Source organism: Trichosurus vulpecula, chromosome 5, assembly GCF_011100635.1.
Source record: "Trichosurus vulpecula isolate mTriVul1 chromosome 5, mTriVul1.pri, whole genome shotgun sequence".
Classification (NCBI taxonomy): domain Eukaryota; kingdom Metazoa; phylum Chordata; class Mammalia; order Diprotodontia; family Phalangeridae; genus Trichosurus; species Trichosurus vulpecula.
Genome location: NC_050577.1, coordinates 152,082,593 through 152,101,644, shown reverse-complemented (window position 1 = coordinate 152,101,644; position 19,052 = coordinate 152,082,593). Strand labels below are relative to the sequence as shown.

Below are 19,052 nucleotides of genomic sequence, written 5' to 3'. Positions count from 1 at the left end.
TTTTGTGTTTTTGCAATTATCAAAGAATAATCATAATGTTTATAACACAGAAAATTTGCTGAGAAAAAATAAATGATGGCAGCTAATCTTTCTCAAACCACTGTTTCTGAAAGGCTAAAAAAGTCTTTCCAATAAAACAAAATCAGTTACTTACCACTCCCCACAGTGCACAGCCTTCAGCACTCCAACAGCAGCTGTAGTCTGTCTCTCAAAGCCTTGTCCTATGTGATCTGCATGGGCTCGTGTCCTGTCTTCAAAAAGCATTTCACGGGGCTCACTAGTTCGAGGTAGGTACTGCAGGTTTTTTATTTCATTGGTAGTTCTGTTTTTTTTTTTTAACCAACAAAACACAACACACACATCTTGGTGACTTCTTTCATTTTACAGAGAAGGTTCAAAAGAACACACCTTTAAAGCATACTAAAAAGGGTTGCCTAGCAACAGCACAGAGATGACTAATAATCATTTATATAATGCAAACCTGAAATTTTTAAAAATCACCTGTTCTCAAATCTTTCCTCACTGCCTTGCTGCCCCTCTCCACAATTTTTAATCCCTCTCTAAATTCCTCTCTTCTGAGGTTACAAAGGATTGTAAAAAATACGTAAACCTAGAAGAAGCAAGGTACTAGAGAAAAATACTGTTACCTGAATTTCTCTATAGTTTGGAAGTTTTCCAGGTTGGGTATATTTACCCCAAAACATATGAGACCAGTCTCCCAATATCTCATAAGCCAAATGCTAATGTGAATCTCTGATCATTTATCTCATGGAATGCGCAAGTGAATGTTTATATCAACAGGCAAAATCCACCTTAGTAAGAAAGAATGTTTTTCATGAGTAATAAACTTGATGGTACCAGTAAATAGAAAGGTATGTTTTGAATTATTTTCTGGTGCTGGTAGAATAAGTTATCAACAAACACTCTACTGTGTGATACTTGGTTCCAGTGGAACTCATTTCCTAGACAGCTGAATGAAAGGTTTTATCTTTTGTAATCAAATTGGACTAACTTATCAAGATGTGACATAATATGATCAGATTATCTTCCACTATTAGAAGTACATTATGTGTGTCCTATAAATAAGTTTATTTGGATGTAATACAAGGAAAAGACAATTTAACTAGTTGTCTATTAATGAACAGTGTTGTGTAGTAGTACACAATTTTGCGGGGAAAAGACCACCAATGGATAGACAGTCTGACCTCTTTATCATCTATAGCCACAGCACCACTAAGTATCAACATTTTTTTTTTTGGCGGGGCAATTGGGGTTAAGTGACTTCCCCAAGGTCACACAGCTAGTAAGTATGTCAAGTGTCTGAGGTCATATTTGAACTCAGGTCCTCCTGACTCCAGGGCCGGTGCTCTACTCACTGCGCCACCTAGCTACCCCAAGGTATCAACTTTCTAAATAGATTTCATTTCCCTGATCAAAATCCATGTTGAGAAAATAGAGAAGTATCAGTATGTTTCAGGGAACTATGTGATAGCTCAGTAGATGACACAATTCTAAAGAAATGTTATGTGCCATAAAAAGGGGATTTTAGACAAACAGAAATGCTACTATAACAACTACCAGAAATGTCCTAATCTTAAAAAATACTCTACCATACACCTCTGTAAAATGAGAAGTTTGGAGACTAGATGATCTCTGAGGTGGCTTCCAACTCTTAAATCTATTACCTGATGGCCGTACAGAAATGAAGAAAGTAATGCCCTTACATCAGCCAAGCTGCAAATTTCAGAAACTACATTCTCCTACTTTGTATTCTCCCAATACTTGAAGTTTAAACACAATACAGGCAGCTCTCTGACTGCAGAATGCTGAATTTACAATATGCCATCTAAAAATAGCTGGTCTCTGATAGGCAGTACTACACTTACATTTCCCTCCAAAGAATAAATTATATCCTAAGTTGCCATGCTTGGCAGTCACTAGAAGATACTTTCCCAGGAACCAAGAGGTTGTCAGTGTAGTGCTACATGCAGTCAGTTGGCTATATATGCAAATGTTCCCTAAAACACATTTTCCCATAGAAACAATGTTATACAAAACAATGTTATGCTTGATTCCAGAGTAACCCACAAAAATATTTTTAATGTATTGTTTTTTATCTAAATCTGCAACTCCTGGTATAAGATGCAATTCAGCTAGCTAGCTAGCGGTCTTAAGACAGTTTCTGAGACACTGAGAAATTAATGTGTAACTTACCTATCACCACACAACTAATGTCTGACAGGTGTAGGAAGTGAACCAGGGCTTCCTGATTCCAAGGCTAGCCCCTCTCTACCCTAGGTCATGCTGCCTTTGGTATGACCTATTTTTCAATTTTATTTGACAGCCCTGTGATTTCGTCAGTGGAAGGCACTCATGAGGAATAAGGAATTCACTTCTACCAATGTAGATCAGTACCTTGTCTATAAGTTATATAATCTTGGAGCATTGTCTGAAGCTCTGAGAGTGTAAGCAATTTTCTCAGAGTCACAGAATCAGTGCATATACAAGGCAGACCTTAAATACACATCTTCCCAATTCTGAAGCCAGCTTTCTATTAGATCATGAAGCCTCTCAACTCTAATGTGGAATACGGATGAAATAATGTTATATAATTAGTAATATTTATAGAGTACTAAGGAACTGGACTCCACTTTCTATGGAAAAATGTTTTCAAGGTTCTAAAAAGCCAATGGTCCATCCATAAGTTAGGACCCTACATATATTCTCAAGCTCAGAGACTTAGAGATGGAAGGGAACTTAAAGCATTATCTAGTCTAACTGCCCCATTTTTCAAGTGAAAAAACTAAGTCCAAGAGAGACTGAGTGACTTGCCCAGGGCCATTCTGTATGGCAAATAATAGTCAAAATTTGAATCCACTATATTTTCCACATATATACCACACTGCCACTTTTCACATTATCTTTTAAAGTTGAGGGGATCTTCTTGGTCTTTTTAAAAATTAAATTAGTATATTTTTATTATTAGTGTACATTCCTAAATATAATTTATGTAGTATGGAAACACCATGCAGACAACAAAATTAAGGTCCAACATACCTTTTCCTTTTGAAAGGTGACTTTGGCATGTCAGCCACAGGGATCATTTGTTCTCCTGGACGTACCCACATGATAGGACCATCATCACTATCTTTCCGACTCTCTAATTTCAGACTAGATAGTGTTCCCCATGGCAGTGTACACTAGAGAGAAATATTTATATTAAAACTGATTTCAAAGTACATTTTCAAATACACTCTGAATTATGGGACTGACACAAAATGCATACCATCTAGATAGATAGATAGATGGTATGCATTTTGTGGCAGCTCTATATATATATGTATAGATAAATTTATACACACAAATACACATACACATATATACAGACACATACATATATATATACATACACATTCACATTCCTAGATATGGGCTAAAAATGGTTTTAAAAATTTGTCAAATAGTTAATAATTTTCCTACCTTCTTTAGGTAGTTTTCAAACAACCAATCCACATGTATTTATTAAGGACGTGTGTGTGTGTGTGTGTGTGTGTGTGTGTGTGTGTGTGTGTGTATTTATCACCCAGAAATTCTGCAAAGCACTGGGATATATAAAGATAAAAACAAAACATTTCCTGCCCTCAAGGAGCTGACATGCTACCTAGGTGAATAGCATATTCACACTTAACTAAGATACAAAATGCATACAAGGTAAATACAAGGAAATAAATACAATGCAAATGGGGGGGAAGGAATGTTATCAGAAGGGGGAGGGGCACGGGATGAGGAAAAAGCTTCTCTGGTGGTGCCAGTCCTGAGCTTTTAAGGACTTCTAAAGAAACAAAGATAAGAAAAGACTCCATTTCAGGCACTGGGGGGCAGCCTGTGCAAAGGCACAGACATGGGAGATAGAACGCCAATTTGGCTGAACCAGACAGAGCATGAAGAAGAAAAATGTGTGGAAAGGTAAACTGAGACCAGCTTGTGAAGCACTTTAAATGTGAGAAAAGTTTATATTTGACCAACAGTGAGCCGTTGGAGCTTTTTGAGCAGGGAAGTGATATGATCAGCCATAAGCGTTAGAAAGATCACATTGGCAGGAGTGAAGAGAGAATAGACTGGAGTTAGGGAGACCAAACAGTAGGTGACTGCAATAGTCCAGGGGACAGTTAAGAAGGGCACAAGTGGAAATACAGAGACAGATGTGTGAGATGTTCTGGAAATAGAATCAAGACTTGTAAACTGACTGAAGAAAGAGATGAGGTAGCGTGAGAAGTTGGGGGTGGCTTTGGGGCTGTGAATCTCAAGTGACTGGAAAAGCAGTGGTACTTTCAAAAAACTTAGTAAAGTTCAGAAGAGGGGTAGATTTTGGGTGGACGATAACTGAATTCTCTTCTGGATATGTTGAACTTAATGTGACTGAAAGACATTCATTTGGAAGTGTCCAGGAGACAGTTGGCAAAGCAGAAATGGATTTCAGGAAAGAGGCTAGGGCTTGATAAAGAAACCTAAACGTCATCTGCATAAATATAATTGAACCCATGGGAGGTAATGGAAATCACTAAGATAAAGTATATATGAAAATATAGAGGAGAGAACTCTCGACAGAGCTTTAGGGTAATAGCCAGAGATAGGGTATAAGAGATGAGTTATAATCCTGCAAAGGAGACTGAGAAGGATTGGCCAAACTTTAGGAAAGGAACCAAGAGAGAACCATGTCAGGAAAACCTACAAGGCACAGAATATTAGTAGAGTATGGTCGACAGTGACAATACTGATGAACGCAACAGAGAGAGCAAGACAGACAAGGGCTAAGAAAAGGCCACTGGATTTGACAATTAAAAGATCCCTGAAAACTTCGGAAAGAACAGTTTCAAGCTGACTAATGAGATCTAAAGTCAGATTACAAGGGGCTACGAAGTGAACGAATGAGAAAAGAAAAAGTGGAGTAAAAGTGGAGAAACAACCTTTTCAAGAAGTTGGGCTATGAAATATAAGAGGATAGCCTAAGAGTTTTAAAGTTGTTTTTTTTTTCGGGGGGAGGCAAGGGCAGTATATGAGTTATGTGTTTATTTTTCCCCAAATCACATAAGCTATAGCAATAGCAATCAGTAAACATCAGAAGGAAGAATTTCCTGATCATTAGTAGATGCCTGTAAAAATGAAAAGAGAAGTATGAGTTCAAAAAAAGTAAAGTAACACTTAAGATGTGCTTCATTCACTGATAATGACAAAAGAAAACCAAATCCAAACTAAAGTTTACCTTTGCTTGGCTCCCAACTGAGGAAGCCATCTGTTAGATTAGGACAAAACCTCCTGGTGGGAAAATGAGGACTACTGACTGAAGTGAAGGTAAGAGTTAATCAATTGAGGGCTACATAAGTAAAAGAAGCAAATTAAAAGTGTCTTTTAAAAAATTTAACTTGCCTGATTTTTCCAGTAAAAATGAAACCACTTTCTTTAATAAATAACAAGTATCTAATAACAAATACTTAAAATGTGAGCCATATTATGCCCAGTTAAGTGGGAGATGAAAAGGCAGTTGGCGGGGGAGGAGTGTGCAGAGAAGAAGCAGATGAGACTGGAACACAAAAGGAAGAAAGAAAAGGGGGTTAGGAGAAGGAAACAGAAGAACAACACAGAGATACCATCTTCACAAGAAGGAAGAAATAAGCACATACAGAAGGATTAAAGGAAGGAAAGCAGAGACATAACGATTTCAGAAAAATGCATGTGATTCACAGTAAGTACAACTGAAAGAAATTCATGTTACATAATGCTATGAGGTTAACTTAGCCTGTTAACTTCACAGTGTGTTAATCATTTACTTCTTGGAATGCCAATTAAATGATTAGCCACTTAGCACAGATCATAACTTCCACTTATGATTAAATAACTACAACAGCCCACAAATTATAAAAAATCATTTTCTAGGATGTACAAGCAATGGGAAAAGTACCAACCCTTGGTTGGAGGTCAATGAATTTCAGAACAAGAAGAAACTGGAGCACTCATTAAGCCAACCACTTTATGCCATTAATTCGAAAGAAAATGAGGCCTACTATAGTTATGTGACCTTGCTCAACTTAATATAGCTAGGCAGTAGTAAAACCAGACCTCAAACAAAGTTCTCCTGATTTCCTTTTCCATCATACATAACTGCTTCTTCACCGCACCCCACCCCCAACTCTGTCTCCATCTTTATTTTCTTTTAGTCCTAATATTGACAGGGTTGATAAAATTGAGAGGAAAAGTGATTACTTAATTAAGAACTGATAAATAGAATTTATTGGTGTGTTAACTTCTCAGTTATAACATTAGCCTACGACAAATGGAAAGTGGAAAAAATACTTGCTTATTTCTGTGGGCTCTGCTATTTTCTTCTAATTCAAACACTACTAAAATTTAAAGTATCATATATAATCATATATAATCTTGTCTCCAAGTAGCACCTTTAAATTATCATATTTAGTAAAATTAAAAATTTGAAGTCAATAGCTTGCAGAGTTACACATTAATACTAAATGTACCATACCCCTCACATTATCATCATCCATAATATGCACTTGTATGATGTTTTAGTTCACAAAATATTTTCTTCACAATTATTATCCTCATTTTGCATATAAGAACACTAAGGCTAAAAGAGATTAAATAAATTTCCTAAGATCAGACAACTGTAAGATCTGTAGAGCTTAGACTCAAACCTAGTTCTCTCTTAAGTTCACTGCTCCTTCCACTATGCCTCATACAGAATTATTCCATACACATAAATACATTTCTGAAATTTCCCTTACTTTTAAAAAAGGTGAATCTTCCAACATGTCAAGAAACTCTGGAAAGTAATCTCCCACTTCCTCATCCACTGCTCCTACCAAGCTGATCTGTCGCATTGGGCCAGCTCGATATGTACCATGGGAATAGGTTCTTTTTACCTAAAAAGAAGAGTACAAGTTAGTATCATCTTATGCTTATTTCTTAATGTGCAAGGGAAAAATAACTAATGTTTTTATCATTAATTATTAATTCTGACCTCTATGAAATACATTATGTAATACTGCACAGTGAGTATAAAATATATTTTATTACTATTATTACTACTATCTACTACTAGCTAGCTAGTGCTTTGCCAAATGCTTTGTAAATATTATCTCATTTGATACCTCACAACAACCCTGGACGGTAGGTGCTATTATTATAATACCCACTTTAAAGATGAGGAAACTGCAGCAAAAAGAGAGATTAAGAGACTTGTCCAGGATCACAAAGCTAATGTCTGAGGTTGGATTTGAACTCAGGTCTTCCTGACTCCAGATCTAATATTTCATCTACTATGCTACTTAGCTGTATTAGAAAATGTTTTGGAGGAAATGAAAACTAAAAGAAAAAGAAAAGTTTTTGTAGTATTAATGGTTTGGTAATAGTAAGACCTCAGTACAAGCCCTATATAACTGAAAATGAGCATTCCTTATAGAGGGCAGCAGGAACACAATCAGTATATTGATCCATTTCAGTTCTACTTGTACTTTTAAACATTTATTTCTACTAATTTTAGCAAATAGTGCCCTGTCAGTAAAAAATTTCCACAAATATATTTCATTCTTTTAAGGAAAAGAACTGTAGACATACTCTAAGTGAACAAGGCACACAGTATCTTTTTTAAAGTAACATAAACATCTACAAAGCAAATACAAGCAGAACTGCCTCCTTCTTCAATTGGTGAGTTCCTCCCAAGAACACCATTTTAGAGTTGGAGCCACAGCCATTATCCTCCATTCTTCTGACTGCACATTCTCTGTACTTCTGAATCTCTGGGATCTGCAAACATGACTGAGCCACCTTCTCACACTAGAACTTTCCTGAGTTCTTGGGCTTTCTAGTCCTGGAATACCCCTCAGCATCTCTGGCCTCCTCCTATTGGCAAGTTCCTTTCAGGGGCCTCCACTTTGATAATGGACCCAAGCCAACTCGGCTTCATTCCCCTCCTTGACGGGGCTTCTGAATCTCCAGGATTCTCTCACCTCCATGACCCTTCAGCTCTCCTTTATATACTGTCTTCACCCATTAGAATGTAAGTTCCTTGAGGGTAGGACTGTCGTTTGCTTCTATTTGTACCATTAATGCTTAGCACAGCAACTAGCACATAAGTGTTTAAAAATGTATGTTGCTTTGCCTTAGCCTTGCCCTGCTGTGGAGGTTACACTGGGTCCACTTGATTAATCTTCAACATTTTTTTAAAATGCCAATACAGTAGCAAAATCTGTTCAAGATTTTCTAAAATTCCGACTGTATTTCAAACAACATGAACTATAACAACAATCCTAATTTAATAAAAGCCTTGCATAGTTAGTATTTACATATTTGAGAGAGGAAGAGTGAAGAGTGGGAGAGAGCAAGCACACTTTAAAGTTTGCAAGAGCACTTTAAAATATCTCACTTAATCCTAACAACAATCTTGGGAAGTAGGTGTTCTCATCCCTATTTTACAGATGAGAAAACTAAGCCGGAAAGAGGTTAAGTAACTTCTCCAGGGTCATACAGCAAGCATCTGAGGCAAAATCTGAACTCAGGTCTTCCTGACTCCAGGTCAAATTCTCTGTCTACTACAATACTAATGAAAACATTGGTAACTATGACATAATATTATAGTTACCTCTAAAAATCAAAATTTGCCAAGTAGTATTACAAATTTAAGGTTTAATGAATTGTGATAAATTCATTTAACACAGTATTTATGTGCAGCCTAAGATAATAAATGCACACCTCTCCCCAAGAATTTGGAGGTTTCTAATCATCTTGCATCCATTATACTGTCCATCCAGTTCCCAACAAATAAAGAGTAGTTGGATTTTTCTACTCCATGTATCCTAACTAAAGTCCAACTATTAATTTTAATTATAAACAACATTAAACATTCTTCTGGCTTAAGAGTTTTGATATCCCCAAAAGCCTGAATGTTTCTGATTTTATAATTATAATTAAGACTATACAAAAACAGGGTTCATGTATCAAACGTGTTTTATAACTTGCTTTTTCAAGAATAAATCTATACTGTTAAGACAGGAATAGACTTTTTTTTATGATTCTCATTATTTACTAGATAGCTCTATAGCCTCAGCTCTATATAGCCTGCTAATAATTCTAAGAAGATTTGAGAGAACCCATATACATTGTAAGATAAATAAAAATAAATAACTTCCATTTGTACATCATTTATAAATTTCCAAACCTCTTTTTTTTTTTAATTATCTCATATGCTACTAAGCTAAATGGTAAAAGAAGCACTAGCCCAATTTATCTCTCTGGACTTTGGTTTCCCTATCTGTAAAATGATGATCTTCTAGGTCTTTTCTAATTCTAATACTCTACAGGGTGTTCCTGAGGTCTGGGCACATAGGCAAAAATGCATATTTTCAAGAAATGAAATGAAATGAAATTTACAACATTTTATTTAATTGGAATATTAACAAATAACATCTTCAATATGATTTCCATCATTTGTGATGCAAAGGTTAATGTGCTTTGCAAGAGTCACCTGAACTCAATGCAATAACTCCACATTGCCTATGTGTCCAGACTTATCAAATTAAGACACACAGAAATTAACAGCTTTTGTTTCCTATAAAATGAGGTATTTAGATTACATAAAGTCTACAGTCCCACCTAACTCTAAATCTAATAAAATATAGGCTAGTATTCCTCATAGAAGACAAAGAAAACAACTTCAGGAATTCCTCAGCACTATCCAGGTTATCAAAGAGATAAAGTGTTCCTTAAAAGAGTGAAAGAAAGGTTTCCAGGTAAAAACAAAAGTCTCAAATGTCAAAAGAGAAATCTAACCTGTCAGGTGTTCTGGGTAGAATGACACACAGAAGAAAGGGTAAGCACAAATCACTTGACACTAAGTCATAAATATGAGGGTCTTCACATAAAGGAGAAAGGAGACACAAGAGGGAGGAAACAACACCCTCTAAAGAGGAAGCAGCTGCTTTCCAATGCCAAGAAATATTAAGGTGAATCCACATCAGGAGAGAGATCACTTAAGGTCAGAGGAAGAGGATTCAAATAGTAGGGGTTGGTGACTTCCTGCTAAAAGGCACTGAGACAACTATTTATAGGACTCATGTTAACAGTAGAGAAATAGGCTGTCCCCTTACAGTATGTATCCAATGGATGATGACAGTGCCGACTTCACACAGTTGCCGAAAAGACACAACTCTGATTATGCTACCTCTTGCGGCAGGCCCATCCTCTCTACTCCCAGCCACAACAAGAAAGATGATGATGACACAAACCTCCAGACTGATACATTTCTACTTATAGGATCAAATACAAGTTTCTGTTCTGTATTTTAAACCCTTTACAATCAGACTCCAATCTACCTTTCCAGACATTATTTATTATTCCCTTTCATACATTTTACAGTCTAACCATACTGGGCTACTTTCTGTTCAGCAAATAAGATATTCTAATTCTGAGCTTTTTAAGGTTGTCCCTCATACTTAGAATACAGTTTTTCCTCACCTCCTGGACTTTTAATCCCCAGCTCGCTTCAGAACTCAGCTCAAGAGGCACCTTTTTTACCTGAAGCCTTTCCTAGTTTCCCTAATTGCTAGCGCCCCTTCCATTTCCTTTGTATATATTTTGTATTTATTTCAGTAGTTTTTTAGTTGTCAGACTCTGTGATCCCATTTGGGGTTTTCTTCACAAATATAATGAAGTGGTTTGCCTTTTCTTTCTCCAGCTCATTCTACAGATGAGGAAACTGAGGCAAACAGTGAAGTGACTTGCCCACGGTCACATAGCCAGTAAATGTCTGAGGTCAGATTTGAACTGTCTTCCTGACTCCAGGACCTGTACTCTATCCACTGTGCCACCTAGCTTTTTTATTTATATATGTACATACAGGCATACCTTGTCTAATTGTGCTTCACTTTACTGTGCTTCCCAGATATTGCATATTTTACAAATTAGAGGTTTGTAGTGACTGCATTGAGCAAGTCTATCGGTGCCATTTTTCCAACAGCGTGTGCTCACATCATGTCTTTGTGTCACATTTTGGTAATTCTCACAATCTTCCAAACTTTTTCATTATTATTTTATCTGTTATGGTGATCTGTGATCAGTGATCTTAGAAGTTACTGCTGTAATTGTTCCGGGGCGCCATGAACTGCACCCATATAAAAGACAGCAAACTTCAATAAATATGTGTTCTGACTGCTTCACTGACCAGTTGTTTCCCAGTCTCTCCCTATTTCCTGGGATACAAGAATATTGAAATTAGGCTAATTAATAACCCTACAATGGCCTCTTTTTATATGAAAGAGTAAAGCCATAGAGCAAACTTCATTGTCTTATTTTATAAAGAAACTGCCACAGCCACCCCAACCTTGAGAAACCACCAGCCTGATCAGTCAGCAGCCTTCAACATAGAGGTAAGATCCTCCACAAGCAAAAAGATTATGACCTGCTGAAGATTCAGGTGATGGTTGGCATTTTTGGCAATAAAGTATTTTTTAATTAAGGTTATGTACATGTTTTTTAAGACATAATACCATTGTACACTTAATAGTACAATGTATACATAAAAGTTATGTACTGGGAAACCAAAGAATTTGTGTGACTTACTTTACTGCAATATTTGCTTTATTGCAAACCTACAATATCTTAAGGTATGTCCATATATGTCTGTACTGTTGAATGTAAGCTCCTTGGAGGATTTTTTCTTTTTGTCTTTCTACCTTCAACATCCAGCACAGTATCTGGCATATGATAAGATACTTAATAAATGCTTGTTAATTGAATATATTTTAACAAAACTTGCATACGTAGGTTACGACAATTTCTAGTGATAGGTTTTAAATGTTGTAAATATTACATGGAACTACTTCAGTTGGGTCAATATGAAAAACTTAAAATACTGAACTAGACAGCTAGAAAGGTTTTTAAGACACTTTGTAATTCAGTCAATTCACTGTTCCAACATGATGTCTTAAATTAAAACAAAATCTTATTTTTCACCAAAAAAGTTTTGGCAAAAAAAAAAAAAACTTGAATGTAGTCATTTGGGTTTTTTCCCCCTCCAGTAAAAAAAAAAATCTCAATTTTACATTTTTTAGAATATAACATTAAAATATTATGCCATTTTAAGTATTCATACTAACATTTTTGTTAGGCAGTTCGAATTTTTCCTTTTAAAAATTGAGATGTTTGCTGAATCTCAGATACTTTTATTTCATTAAGTGGACTGACTTTTATTTTCTAGTGGAAGGAAGTAAGAAAGGTAGTAATAGGGAAATATAGAGGAGAAATACGAGGGGGAAAGTCTGAAATTACCATTACCAAAGATCTTTGGAGGAAGAGAACTCAAAAAATGTATCTGCATAGGCAGATAAACCAACAAGTAAAATATTAAAAACAGAAGGGAACAGAGCCTCCAGATCAAGTAAAAGACTTCAGATGTCGATGAATAAATGCTGAATGACAAAGAGGTTAAGGAACTTACAGAAAGTTACACAATTCTTAAATAATGTTCTTTTAAAAAATATTCTTTTATTTTAAAATTAGTACAAGTAACTGCAAAAGTAACCCAAAAAAATAAAGAAAACATTGCCCTAAAGCCTATATATACCTCCCTACAAAGTAAGAGACTTATGAGTTATAAAGAATTGCCTCAAATATTTAAAAAAAAATTGGTAGGAATAACTTAATCAAATTATGACACAGAGAAGGAATTCTGACAATATGGCTATCTTATCTATTATTCACAAAACAGAGATAGCAATTTTTAAAACTGTAACATTTGAGCTCAATCTCAATCTGCTTTTAATAATTCTAATTATGTGCCCAAGATAATTAATTTACTTTTATTTTGTGTACTTCTCCCATCTCTTGATCTTACTGGCCTGCCTAACAACATTTTGCCACCTAACAAGAGATTCAAGGATTGTTTTTCCTTCATTGTATAATTTGTTGGGGTATGGTAGGATGCGAAGAAATTTTAGCAAATAAAGCTATGATCACTGCTTAGCAACACAGGATTGCCCCAAATAGTTTATATTAATAAAGAGATTATTAGGTGTCTGTTTTGATAGATATATTTCCAATCTTTCTAATTTTGCTAATGGCTAGTTATCTTTATGACGTGATAAATTAAGATTATCAAATTGTGCCTAAGCCTGAAAATTTTGCCATTAGACAATAATCAGCAAAAACACTTAGCTACAACAAGGGCTCACAACATTCCACTGGTTGAAAGTTATAAGGACAAATAGGGCTAGGACAAGACACTGGACCCCCAGATCCTGTAAATTTAGGGGATGCTGTTCTATGGGGCAAATGCACAACAGACTCCAATTCCTTTGGTATAGAATCCAGAAAAATTAACTGTTTCTAGAGACAAAATGCTGATTGTAGCTTCTATCTTGGCCACACATTACCTTCAGGGCTCTCAAAATGCAATAAAAAATGTATTATTAAACCATATTCCATTAATCTAGTGCCTAAAATACTTCTTACATGTTTACAATTTGAGTTTTTCAAGACAAAACAAAACAAAAACAAAAAGATTAATTCAGTGGTAGAAATTAGCAAAAATTAATCATGTTCCATAATTATACATAGTTTAAAGCTTAAACTTTAATAGTTTAGAATGTTTCCTTAACATTTAGGGAAACTACCTGCATACATTTCATCAGGTATGAACATTTAGTATTTCTTAAAATGAGGAAGATTTCATAGACTTAGAGCTGGAAGAGATATTTTACATTGGGTCCTATAGTCCAACCACCTCATTTTACAGAAAAGGAACATGAAATCCAGAGAAGTGATTTGCCCAATGTCACCCAGGTGACATAAGAAGTAAATAACAATCAGGATTTAAATACAGGTCCTCTTATGTCAAATCTAGCAATATTTTACTATACATTGTGCTTTTTACCCATGAGTTTTGTTTTATGTTTTATATTTTTTTTTGTTTCTGTTTTTAAATGGTCACTACTCCCATTACTCCCCTATATATTTATTCTCTTCCCTTATTTTTGTGATAGAATAAGTCTGCTTTTCTAAACATACACCCCTCTCCACAAATACCCATGACAGCAATTACAAAATCTCCCTCTAGCCATTGCTTAAAGTAAATAGTAAACATGTTCAAAAACTACTTGCACACATGCTTCTTTCATCTTCCTCCTCTTATTTTGCTGCTGAGAAGCTACAACAGTCTGACACAACAGAAATTAAATGTTACTATATAATTTCTTATATCCTTTTCTCTCCTTTTATTGGTAAAATATCTGTTCATTAAAAGAGAACTAATGTAATAAGAGTAAATAAGCAACAATGGCCAAAGACTAAATTCAAGATCAAATAATGCCAGTATCTTTCTTAACCAACCTTTTTTTTAAACATCCAAAAAAAATATAAGTGAAATACAGTATAAAGAATACATACAACAGAACTCTAATAATTATATCACCGACTTGAAAACTTCTAAAGATACAGAAATAACAAATTAATAAATCAAGACTTTGGAAGGTTAAGGTTTTATTGTTCCTCAAGCAAGGGATGTTAAGAAGTCTTCAGTTTTGATCCAGAGATTCTACAACTACTACTATACCCAAAAAAGTTACTAACTGAAAGAAAATACACATGTACAGAAATGTTCGTAGAAACAATAATTGTGATAACAAAAAGCTGGAAACAAAATATGTACTCAAGAACTGGGGAAGAGCTGAACAAACTGTGGTATAATTGTAAAAGAATATTACAAATAACTAAAAAGGAAGATTTCAGAGAAATGTGTTTAGACTCATCTGATGCCAAAAGATGAAAAGACAAAATTGAAAGGCAAGTGCTGCTCATACACAAGTCTCTCCTTACATGTTTTCAAAGACCTTAAATTCTATCAGGTAAAACAACAATTGATAAACTCTCTGGGGAAAATATACTTTGTAGAGGGATTTGTGTTGGAAGATGTCTGTTGCACCAAACAAAAAAATTTATATGTATAATTTTTTTTAAAGTACTTTTACCAGATTGTTGTTTGTCCTTCATTCTGGAAGAGAACCATGATATCAGGAAGGAGATGTCATGATTTACAAATGAACTGGATTTAAGTGAGGGAGAGCTGTGCACAGTCATGAGCCTCACTCTCTCCTCCAGAACCATCTGGGTCCAGTGGCAAGAGAGAGAGATCAGGACAAGTGGAGATATCCCAGATGCAGTGGGAGGCCTTGGCCTTTTTGAGTTAAGGTCATGAAAACAGCTGAACATTTGATAAACAGAAGTTAAGTACCACCAGAGGGAGCCACTCCCCATCAAATCTAAGAAAGCTATAAACATTTTCTTCAAAATGAAAAGAATTCATTTCAAAGTTACCCACCCAAAAATCTTTATATGGACAGTTGCTGAAATAAGTTTAGGCCATCAAAAGATAAACTATGCTACTGTCCCTTAAGGGAATAAGGGACAAAGAATAGGAATGGAAAAGAAATAACCTCAAATATATAATAAATATTTGCTTAAGGAGTCAACCAGAATTAAACTTCTGGGCAAAGAAAGTCTTCATACATGAACTTCCTTGCAAGGTCTACTATTCATAAAAAAGGATGTAGTGGTTACAAACACCGAAAAATCTAAGCAGAGGCAGAGTTGGGGACTTAAGGAAGAAGACTCCCCAAAAGTCTCAAGACAAATGTAGGAGAGGAGAGATATATGGAAATAAAACTTGCCATGATTAACTAAATATTTCAATTATCAATTGACAACTTGGAAGGAATTAATATTAATTCAGTATAGGCCACACATAAATACAAATTGGAGTTGTTTAAATCCTTACTTGGGCATATAATCTCACTACTAGGAATAAATGGTAATAAAAATGACAAAGAGCAGAAATGGTAAAAAAAACAATTTTAAAGCTTTATTTTAAATGAATTAAAACTTTCATATTCAATACATTTTACATGGCAATTTGATTTTTTTTCACTATGAAATCAATACATTTTAAACCTTTCAGATGATATTTTAGGAGTGTGAAAACAAAGCAAGAATGTGAGAGGATTTATGGGCCTGCTAAGGGAGGCAAAAAATATCTTTCAATTCAACAAACGTTCTGTGAGTGCCTACTACAAATAAAGCACTATGCGGAAGGTGCTAGGGAGTCCAAGGGGAAAAAAAAGAAAGTTCCGGATTTCACGGAATATTCTACTGGTGAGCTTTCAATCTCACTATTCTGTCTTCCCACAGGTCCCAGAATGACATCATTTATTGTTTCAGTTTATAATTTAACTACAAAAATAATGAGGAATTATTCAAAGATAAAATTAGTGTTAGAACTAGAGACAAGACACTGGGGAAAATCACCATTTTTATCTATCTATTCTCATATAGTTTTATGAGATCAAAGGACTTACAGCTGAAAGAAACCTTAAGAACTAGACCAGAACCTTTATTTTTTTATTTTATTAACCAAAGAAGTCAAGTAATTTCCCAGGTTGCACATCTTTCATAAAGCTTGGTAATAACCACTATCACCACAGAATTAAAGCTTAACATTTCTCTTACATGTCCCCAAATTTTCAGTTACTCAAAAAGGAAATAAATGAAAAATGAGGAAAGATTAGAATTCTATCACCAAACATATTTTCAAGGCCAAGGCATAGGTATTTTCTTATATCCAAAAATTTCCCAGGCTATCACCCCACCACTGGCCATGCTCTCCTTTTATGTATTTTGAGCCCTTGATGAACCAACTAAACTCTAGAGTCTCCTCTACTCTAATCCTTTGCATAGTGGCAATCCCTAACCTTGGATTTCTTGCACAATCCTCCTTTGTTTATCTCACATCACTCAGATACATCTACCCCACTATTTCCTTTTACAATCCCATTTTAGATGAAGAAGTGACCCTTCTCCTTGTCAAGGAAAAACTCTATATGCACTTTTGATCCCATCTCTTTCTATCTTCTCCCAACAAATTGCCCTCAGTATCATCTCAACTCTCTCCTGTCTTTAAACTCTCCCCATCTACTGGTTTCTACCCTGTGTCTAAAAATACATCCAGCATTTCCCCATCTTTAAAAAGCCCTCACCTAGGGGCAGAGCCAAGATGGTGGCTGGAACAGGGACCTGCTTAAGCTCTCCCCCAAATCCCTACAAACACCTGTAAAAAATGGCTCTGAATAAATTTTAGAGCTGCAGAACCCATGAAACAATAGAGGGAAGCAGGTCTCTAGCCCAGGACAGCCTGGATGGTTGCTGGGAAGGGTCTACCGCACCATGCTGGGAGCAGAGCCCAGCATGGGCTGTGCCAGGACAGACCAGACCAGGAGTCAGCCGGAGCAGGCCATAGGGCCATGAATCACTGAGCTGTAGCAGTTACCAGACTTCTCAAAACACAAATGCCAAAGAACACAGAGCAGGTTAATGGGAAAACTGCTGGATCAGAGTGAGAGAGGTCCAGCCCCAGCACTGGGGGTGGCAGAGGTGGCACGGCAGTGGCAGCTGCAGTAGCAGGAAGCTCCTGCAGCTGCTTCCAGAGCTCCACCATCAGCTGCTTCCAGAATCCCTGGCCCACATGGTGGGAGGAATCAAGCGGCAGATCAGAGCAGGAGTGCAAAGAACACTTTGCTGGCCCAGAGGCAGGGTTCTCTTACTTTGTCCTGCTTGGATCGGGGTCACGGTCCTGGTTGGCGGTTCTTGGGGGAAGAGGAGCACTGCTGTGGCAGAGCTTGTGATGACTGTGGAATAGAAGTAGCTCTGAAAACAGCAGCGCAGCCTCTAAATCTTGGGACAAAGTACTCCCTACTCCACAAGCAGTCATAACCTGACAAAAAGCTCAAAGGTTAAGTAGCTGGCTGGGAACATGACCAGGCAGCGCAAAAGGACTCAGACTCAGACTATACAATCTTTTTTGGTGACAAAAAAGATCAAAACATACAGCCAGAAGAAGTCAACAAAGTCATAGAGTCTACATCAAAAGCCTCCAAAAAAAATATGAATTGGTCTCAGGCCATGGAAGAGCTCAAAAAGGATTTGGAAAAGCAAGTAAGAGAAGTAGAGGAAAAACTGGGACACGAAATGAGAGTGATGTAAGAAAACCATGAAAAACAAGTCAACAGCTTGCTAAAGGAGAACCCCCCCAAAAATACTGAAGAAAATAACACCTTAAAAAATAGACTAACCCAAATGGCAGAAAACCAACGAGGAAAAGAATGCCTTGAAAGGCAGAATTAGCCAAATGGAAAAGGAGGTCCAAAAGACCACTGAAGAAAATACCACCTTAAAAATTAGACTGGAACAAGTGGAGGCTAGTGACTTTATGAGAAATCAAGAAATTATAAAGCAGAACCAAAGGAATGAAGAAATGGAAGACAATGTGAAATATCTCATTGGAAAAACCACTGACCTGGAGAATAGATCCAGAAGAGATAATTGAAAAATTCAATATTGGACTACCTGAAAGCCATGATCAAAAAAAGAACCTAGACATCATCTTTCAGGAAATTATCAAGGAAAACTGCCCTGATATTCTAGAACCAGAGGGTAAAATAAACATTGAAAGAATCCACCAATCACCTCTTGAAAAAGATCCCAACAAGAAAATTCCTAGGAATATTGTTGCCAAATTCCAGAGTTCCCAGATCAAGGAGAAAATACTGCAAGCAGCCAGAAAGAAACAATTTGAGTAAGGTGGAAACACAATCAGGATAACACAAGATCCAGCAGCTTCTACATTAATGGATTGAATGGCTTGGAATATGATGTTCCAGAGGTCAAAGTAGCTAGGATTAAAACCAAGAATCACCTACCCAGCAAAACTGAGTATACTGCTCCAAGGCAAAATATGGACTTTCAATAAAATAGAGGACTTTCAAGCTTTCTCAGTGAAAAGAGCAGAGCTGAATAGAAAATCTGACTTTCAAACACAAGAATCAAGAGAAGCATGAAAAGGTAAACAAGAAAGAAAAACCATAAGGGACTTAACTAAAGTTGAACTGTTTTGTTTACATTCCTACAAAGATAGATGATGTTTGTAATTCATGAGACCT

At 36.1% G+C, this 19,052-nt stretch overlaps 1 protein-coding gene across 1 annotated transcript in view; it reads right to left on the bottom strand.

Annotated features, from left to right (window-relative positions):
* Positions 1 to 19,052, bottom strand: part of RSBN1L (round spermatid basic protein 1 like) — a 90,925-nt gene that overhangs the window by 10,599 nt on the left and 61,274 nt on the right. Inside the window, exons 4-6 of the mRNA XM_036759717.1 lie at positions 6,798 to 6,935; positions 3,058 to 3,200; positions 155 to 322 (exon numbers count right to left, since the gene is read on the bottom strand). Of these exons, the coding sequence (XP_036615612.1) occupies positions 155 to 322; positions 3,058 to 3,200; positions 6,798 to 6,935 (449 nt within the window). The remainder of the gene's footprint in view (positions 1 to 154; positions 323 to 3,057; positions 3,201 to 6,797; positions 6,936 to 19,052) is intronic.